The 8,636-nt window shown below is 42.0% G+C and overlaps 1 protein-coding gene across 1 annotated transcript; it reads left to right on the forward strand.

Moving 5' to 3' along the window:
- Positions 1–478: 478 nt before the first annotated feature.
- LOC119160770 (uncharacterized) lies at positions 479–4,524 on the forward strand. The gene is made up of 2 exons (XM_037413002.2): positions 479–735; positions 830–4,524. The coding sequence occupies exon 2, from the start codon at positions 1,265–1,267 to the stop codon at positions 2,207–2,209; it is 945 nt and encodes a 314-aa protein (XP_037268899.1). The 5' UTR covers positions 479–735; positions 830–1,264; the 3' UTR covers positions 2,210–4,524.
- The last annotated feature ends 4,112 nt before the right edge of the window (positions 4,525–8,636 follow it).

Consider the following 8,636-nt stretch of genomic DNA (forward strand, 5'->3'; position numbering starts at 1 on the left):
ACGCCATCGCCGCACCCTGCTATGCTATGCGAATGACATTGCATAAAATGTTATATGTAGTCTGCATGTTCTTCAGTTCTATAGAGAAACCAGCATTGAGTACGAAAAAAATAGTTGCACTGCCAGAAACAGTTGTCGCCCACCTCGAATATATCAAGTTACCACTGTACGCTCTGTATCTCGTAAGCTCCAAATGTTTTCATTTGGTTTGAATTCATCTCCTGAAGCATAGACAACACAGCATTTGTGCCCGTTTGACACCGTTTTTGAGAGCCACACTAAAGAAAACTGATTTTGTAGGCTTAGCGCATGGCGATAGGTACGTCTCAAATCTCTGAGGGCATACATTATGCATTTTCTAGTTTTTAAACTCGCAGAATTTCTTTCCACACTGCATGCGTGCATCCATCTATCTATCTAGCCACCTACGTTTAGGCGCTCTCATGATGACCCCTTAACATGTGGTAAACCAAGCATTTGTTCAGCGGTGGTGGTGGCGGGCGGACGCTCGGGAGACTGATTTCTTCTATCTTGCAGGAAACCACACGGACCTCCCACGCTTCGTGCAGACCCCGAGCTGTCCCAAAAGGAACAGGCCAACCTGGAAACATCGTTTTTTCATCTCTGAGGAGTGGCAACTCAGGGTTTCCGAGTTCTTCGGATTTGACAGCTCTGGAACTTTGACAGTGCTGACATTACGTGGGCCTCGCAATCTTCGTGACGTCATCGAGCTGTGTAAAAGAACGAAGCGCATCAGATACCATCGCATTTGTTCAGCGGTGGTGGTGGCGGGCGGACGCTCGGAAGACTGATTTCTTCTATCTTGCAGGAAACCACACGGACCTCCCACGCTTCGTGCAGACCCCGAGCTGTCCCAAAAGGAACAGGCCAACCTGGAAACATCGTTTTTTCATCTCTGAGGAGTGGCAACTCAGGGTTTCCGAGTTCTTCGGATTTGACAGCTCTGGAACTTTGACAGTGCTGACATTACGTGGGCCTCGCAATCTTCGTGACGTCATCGAGCTGTGTAAAAGAACGAAGCGCATCAGATACCATCGCATTTGTTCAGCGGTGGTGGTGGCGGGCGGACGCTCGGGAGACTGATTTCTTCTATCTTGCAGGTTAGTTACAAAGCCTTAACATTTCTTCTCTGTTGTGCCGCCTACCACCACCACAAAATCGCTTTTTCGTTTTGTCGTCGTTTTGCTTTGCTTGTGGGAGCTGCGTGATTTGAAGTGTTGTACATTTCGGGTGTGTACTGAGAATGGCAGCTTCTGCCTTGTGTTTAGTGTGCAAAGAGGCACTTCCCGATCCCGGTAGTTGCCCAATGTGCTCCGAATGTAGCTACGGTTATCACATTGGACCATGCTCAGGAGTAACAAAGTCTGCTTTTAAGACAGGCGACGAGGCAGTAAAAAAAGCATGGAAATGTCAAGCATGTGTTATTCTGGCTGCACGTGCGAACGCCGGCAGCGGGAAGTTGCAGCTGCAGCAGACATCTGACACTGGAAAAATACTGGCTGAAATAAATCGCAAGTTGTCGGAGATACCCACCATTAAAAGCAGAATAGATCAACTAATGCAACTGAAGGACACAGTCCAAAATATGGAACAATCTGTTAAACACTTGTCAGAGCAGTATGACGATGTACTCATCGAGATGAGGAAGCAATCATGTGAAATAGCTACTCTAAAGAAAAGAGTTGAAAAGGCTGAAGCAGCCAATGACCCTCTGGAAATTCAGAAGCTGCGACAGCATCTCAACTACTTAGAGCAATATAGCCGCCGTCAAAATTTGGAAATTCATGGTATCCCCCATAGCCAAGGCGAACAGTTGCTCGGTAAACTGAATAACCTGGCGAAACAGTTAAACCTTGCCGAGCTCACGCCAGCTAATATTGACGGCTTGCACAGGCTTCCGCCCAAGCCAGGTAAAGAACCAGCGGTGCTCGTTCGCTTTGTATCGTGCGCTACACGGAATGAATGGATGGCAAAGAAAGGCTATTTGAAGTCTTCAAAATCGGATGTCTATTTCTTGGATAATCTGACGGCAGAAAACAGGAAGCTTTTGTGGCTAATGAGGGCTAGGGCGCAAGAAAAGCACTATCAGTTTGTTTGGCAGAAAGAAGGAAAGATGTTTGTGCGTAAGGCACAGGGCGAGCGAGCGATCCGCATTGAATGTCAAACCGACTTAGATAAGATACAATAAGCTACTGATCAGTTTGTGACGTGTCTTTCTGTGTTCGCGTACTTTTTTTTTCTTTTTTTCTATGATGAAAGAATCATCTAGCATAAGCTATTATAACAGCTCTATTTTCAATTCTACCTTGCGGAGTCATTCTTTAAAGCCGAGTGATCATTTGTCTATTTTTCATGTAAATAGCAGAAGCTTGAGTGGTAAGGTCATGGAATTAGAAACAGCTCTGGAGGCACTAGACCATAAATTTGACATTCTGGCATTTACAGAGACGTGGTTTTCGTCGGTTTCTGATGTCAATTTTCTTGATGGATACAAGTGTGAAAGTGTCTACAGGAAAGGTCGTCGAGGAGGTGGTTGTTCACTTTATATCAGAAATAACCTGAACTACTTTGTTCTCGCTGAATTTTCAGCCGTTAACGATGATTATGAGTCAATTGATGTCAAATGTTGTAGTACCGTGATTGCGGCTATCTATCGCCCCCCTTCTGGTGATTTTCATGAATTTAGTTTGTCTGTTAGCAAGATTCTTGAGTACGCTACCATGACAGGTCTGTCGGTTGTTCTGATTGGTGATTTTAATATAAATTTATTATTATCCAATTCTCAAACACAACGTTTTAATGATGTCATAGAGTCATTTCATTGTTCTAACACTATAAACCGGGCCACTAGAATAACACCAGATACAGAAAGCTTAATTGACTTGTGCATAACAAATCATGATAGCGCTGATGTATTTTCAGGAATTCTCACTTTCGATATTAGTGATCATCTGCCAATCTTTGTTTTCGTTCCGCGCCCCAAAAGTAAAAACTGTCATGCACGCAGTGCTCCATTTTTTAGAAGAAATTTTAATAATGAGGCACTGAATGCATTTAGGTCATTGGTCGAAAATATTGATTGGACAGATGTATACAACGAGAAAGATCCGAATTTATCCTACAATTTATTTTTGCAGAAAGTTAAGCACTCGTATGACTCTGCTTTTCCACTACATTCAGTTAAAGGTAATCGAAAATCTAGAAAACCATGGGTTACTCGTGAGTTATACCATAGAATTAAAATGAGGGACAGATTATTTGACACTTTCATTCGTGTAAAAGACGAAACAATTCTCCGGGAATATAAAAAGCTCAGGAACAAGCTCAATTCGGATCTTCGGAAAGCTCGCACTCAATATTACCAAGATGTGTTTGCGTCGATATCAGGTGACCCCAAAAAAATATGGGCTACAATTCGTAAACTCAAAGGCAGCTCAAATATTATGATCCCTAGCACACTTATGTTTGATGATGTGGAATATACCAGTACTCCACTGGTGAACAAATTTAATGATCACTTTTTGCATGCTGGTATTGCAAATAATCCTGGTACTAACAATCTTACAAATGATCTATGTGGATATATATCATCTCACAGTACTAACTCCATATTTCTGTCTCCGTGCACTGCAGATGAAATTTGTAAATTAATCAAATCTTTGAAAACAGATAGCGCAGCCGGATATGATGAAATCAAAGCGAGACCAATTATTCATGTTGCTGATATACTATGTGCCCCGCTTTGTCATATATGTAATAGCGCGCTATCTACCGGGATCTTTCCTGCTAGTATGAAAATAGCCAAAGTTGTAGTCTTGCATAAAGGTGGATCCTTGAATGATCTGAATAACTACAGGCCCATATCTGTGCTACCTCTTTTTTCTAAAGTATTAGAATTAGTTGTAAAGTTTAGGTTAACCCAATTCTTGGATGAAAAGCGGGCACTTGTTGACAATCAATTCGGCTTTCGCAAGAATAAATCAACCGAGGAGGCACTGCTGAGTGTTAAAGAAGAAATAATTGAAAATTTTGAAAACAGGTTATTTACTGTTGGAGTTTTTCTTGACTTCAGGAAAGCTTTCGACTCTATAAAGCATCACATTTTGTTTCAAAAACTTCCCGAATATGGAATTAGAGGCGTTACCTTAGAACTGATAAAGAGTTATTTTTCAGATAGATTTCAATTTGTAAGTCTTAATAACATAAGCTCAGAGATGAAGCAAATAATGTGCGGCGTACCTCAGGGGTCCATTTTGGGTCCTCTATTTTTTATAATTTATATCAACGACATTGTGAATATACCACTTACGCCTAAAATGGTTCTCTACGCCGATGATACCAGTTTATTTTTCTCTGGTCATAATTTAGCTGACTTGGCAATAGTAACAAACAATTGGTTGCACCAGCTGCTGATTTGGTTGTCCCTCAACCAGCTCCAGTTAAATGTTACTAAAACGAAATTCATTGTTTTTAAACCTAAGAATAAACCCGATGTCACTGACATTTCTCTTCGTTTTGATGCTTGCGCTATTGAACGGGTATCTGTATTTAAGTTTCTGGGAGTATTGTTCGAAGAACATTTGAGCTGGACTCATCACGTAAACAAATTACATACTAGCATTTCCAGGTCCAATCGAGTGTTTTACAATATCCGGCATCTGGTTCCGACTTGGCTAAAACGTCAGCTGTACTATACACTCATACATTCTCAACTATACTACTGCCTCTTAGTCTGGGGTACTACAAGCAAAACAAACTTAATCAGGCTGACACTCCTCCAAAAACAAGCTGTTCGACACATAGAAAACCTTGCTTATCTTGACCATACAGCACCGTTTTTTTTAAAAAATGAGATATTAAAAGTGGATCAGCTATACTCCCTCAAACTTGCTACATACATACACAGTAAAATGCGTCAAAATGAATCTATGTTTACATACATGTACTTGACTAACCGCAATCCATATATTTTGCGACACAGCCACCTCGAAGTTCCGTTTTGCAGAACAAAATATGGTACTAAACAGCTAAAATACATGATCCCTAGTTTCCTAAACCAGCATCCAAAATTACTTAGCAATGTGTATGAAGTTTCATCTAAATCCCTGTTTAAGCGTGTTGTTAAATTATATTTGCTGTCTTGCGTGCCCTTCATAGTATGAGTAGACCTCTAACAACATGTGGCTTAAGACCTGTTACATTAAAGAACTCAATTCTACTATTCCTATATGTATGTCGTCGTCCCTTGCAAGTAGCGCTATGTCATGTTTTTTTTTTTTTTTTTTTTTCCGTGCTGAGCTTCCGCTTTCTAATGTATAATTTCTTACTGATAGCCACAACCCTGTTGGACAGTGCTTGGGTGGTAGGGCCATTGTCAGGCAGTTAATTCTGCCTTTAGCCATACCATCCCTCGACATGTATTATGTTGAAAATAAACAATTCAATTCAATTCAATTCAATTCAAAAAAAATTAGTACGGAAGAGTAAGATGGTTTTACGAATATGACTCCCTAGTCATGACATGAATAATCTCACCATCCCGTCACGTACGTTCTCAAACACGTGGGTAGGTATGTCCCGCAGGTGATTGACACTTCATTTCTACCCAGGAATGGCGAGAACAGACATTCGTAAATTAAAGAGAGGGCTTTAAGAAAAATCTTGCATCCACAGCGTTGACCCGATGGATGGAAGGATTAAATGCCAGGGTGCCTGCAGGAATCGAACCCAACCATTCTGCGTGGCAATAATCTACCACAGAGAGGCGCCTCCTCTAAAATAGAGGAGGTGCTGTACAGAGCCACACCAGGTTTCGATACTAGTTTGGAAAAATACACTATTGTGGTGTTGCGCTGGCGAAACATCAATTAAGGCTGAAATGCTGACTATCCAATTTGATAAATACACATGTGCTCAGGAGGACACAAGTCCTCTTGAATTACGGGCACGTGTTATGCTACCGTAAATTAGTGGAAAGGAAATAGCTAGGGGTGTAGTTTTTTATACACAAGAATATCGCTGGCCACATATAGATACTATAGCACCAGTGAGAGGGTGGCAAGTATTGTAATAAAGTTTAACAAGTTGTACAAGATAAAGGTAGTACGCGTCTACATTGAACCATGATGATCATTTAGTTGAACGCTTTTATGAAGACGTTGAGTCAGCAATTAATAAAGTAAAGACACAGTAAACTATGCTGATAGGTGACTCTAATGCCAAAGTAGACAAGAAGCAGGCTGGAGACCATGCACCTGGAGGATATGGCATCGGCTCTAGAAATTCCAGAGTGGAGTTATTAGTATAGTTCACGGATTGTAATAATTTACGGATCTTGAATACCTTCTTCAGGAAAGAAGCTAACCGTAAGTGGAAGTAGCAAAGTCCCAATGGTGAAACTAAAAAATAAAATAGACTTCATTCTGTGTGCACACCCACGCTTTGTACAGGATGTAGTAGTTTGCAAGATCCGATGTAGTTACCATAAAATCGTAAGAGCTCGTATTCATTTATTTTAAAAAAGCAAAACTATAAAATGATATGCAAAAAGGAAATTATAAGTAGAGAAATTTAAAAAAGTAGAGGAATTCATTTTAACTTCAGAATAGATTCGCGGCTCTAAACAAGGTAACCGACATTAACGTTGGCACAATGAACGATATTCTTACTGTAAAGAGGGCTTATTGAAGGACTGAGCAAGCGGATGGTAGCTCGAAAGGAACGCAGGCGGACCAAGATGACAGTGCTCGATCGCCGATCACGTGCCTTTTTCTTGTGTTGATGATAGCTGACTTGATGGTATCAACGTCTTTCTTATCCACTATAATTACCCCCGGCGAAAAAGTTGAAGCCATTCTGGCAATCTAACACGTGGGGACAAGTGGGTCAAAGTATGGCTTCAGACGGTTTACGTGAACGATATCTTTTATTTTTATTTTATTTATTTAAGGAATACTGCAGACAGTTTTTCACCATCCTAGCAGGAGAGGGTTACATAAGGTTCCTAACACAGAGGTCAAAACTAGAAGAAGTCGGAGCATGCACGCAGTCGGAAGGCAGTGAATTCCAGTCTTCAATGGTTCTTACAAAAAAGGAGTACTTGAATGTGTTATTTTTAGGAGCATATGGTCTTACAGTTTTTGAATGATTTAACCTTGCTGAGCGCTGAGGAAGTGGAAGAATGTACAATTCTTTATTTAAACCAGATTCATTGTTGTATAGTTTATAAAAGAAGACTAACCTTGCAATTTTCGCCTACATTCAAGTGGTTCCAGCTCACATTAAGTTAACATTTCTGAAACGGAGGAGAGGCGCCTAAAGTCTGAAAAAATGAACCGTGCTCTTAGCCGCTGAATCCTTTCCACTTTATCTATGTCTTTCTTTAAATATTGGTCTCAGGCAAGGGATGCGTATTCTAGCACTGGTAGAACTAGGGTTTTATAGGCTGCAAGTTTAACTTTCCAATCACATGACCTCAGCTTCCTTCTTAAGAAGCATAGCTTCTTGTAGGCCTTGGCGCAAACGGTGTCGATGTGAGCGTCCCAACTAAGTTTTGTATTAATGGTCAATCCCAAATATTTTACGGAATTAACAAATTCGATACTTTGGTTACGGACATGGTATTTATGTTTAAGAGGAGTTTTCTTGTGTGTTACTGTAAGAGCGAAAGTTTTTGAGTAGTTAACAACCGTCTGCCACCTCTCACACCAGTCAGCAATTTTGCACAAGTTGTCGTTAAGCAATGATTGATGCAATGATTGATCATGGCCACGCCGACGACGGTCGCTCGGTGGCGTGAGTGGTTCAATGGCGTAGTTCACGGGTGATGTGCGCTCGACCACGCGGTAGGGACCATGATAATTAGAGAGTAGATTGGGTGATTCACCAAGGGCGCAGGGCGGTACATGTAGCCATGCAAGTGCTCCAGGAACGAACGTTGGTGCAGAACGATGGTCGTCGTCACGGGTCTCCTTCTGGAGCTGTTGGTCGGATGTAGTAGCCGCTTGGCTAGCTTGCGGCACTCTTCTGCGTAACGAGCGGTTTCCGAGACAGGCGTGCATTCGGAGGGATCTGGCGAGTATGGCAGTAAAGTGTCGATGGTGTGCGATGGTTGGCGACCGTACAGGAGAAAAAATTGGGAAAACCCGGTAGTGACTTGCGTAGCGGTGTTATACGCGTATGTCACAAATGGGAGAACGAGGTCCCAGTTTGTTTGATCAGAAGCGACATGCGTAGCGAGCATGTACCCCAGAGTACCAATAAACCGCTCAGTCAAATCGTTCGTCTGTGGGTGGTAGGCTGTACTCTTCCGGTGTACAACATGGTACTGTTGAAGAAGTGCTTGAATTACATTGGAGAGGAAAACACGCCCTCGGTCACTGAGGAGTTCTCGAGGAGGACCATGACGAAGCACAAAACGATTGAGCATGAAAGTTGCGACGTCTTGTGCTGCAGCTGCGGGGAGAGCAGCAGTTTCAGCGTACCGTGTTAGATGATCCACTGCCACGATAGCCCATCGGTTGCCTGCCGTTGTCAATGATAGTGGTCCGTAGAGGTCAATTCCTACACGGTCGAATGAGCGGTCTGGGCTTGGAAGTGGCTGCAATAAACCTGTT

The sequence above is a fragment of the Rhipicephalus microplus genome, chromosome X (genome assembly GCF_043290135.1).
Source record: "Rhipicephalus microplus isolate Deutch F79 chromosome X, USDA_Rmic, whole genome shotgun sequence".
NCBI lineage: Eukaryota > Metazoa > Arthropoda > Arachnida > Ixodida > Ixodidae > Rhipicephalus > Rhipicephalus microplus.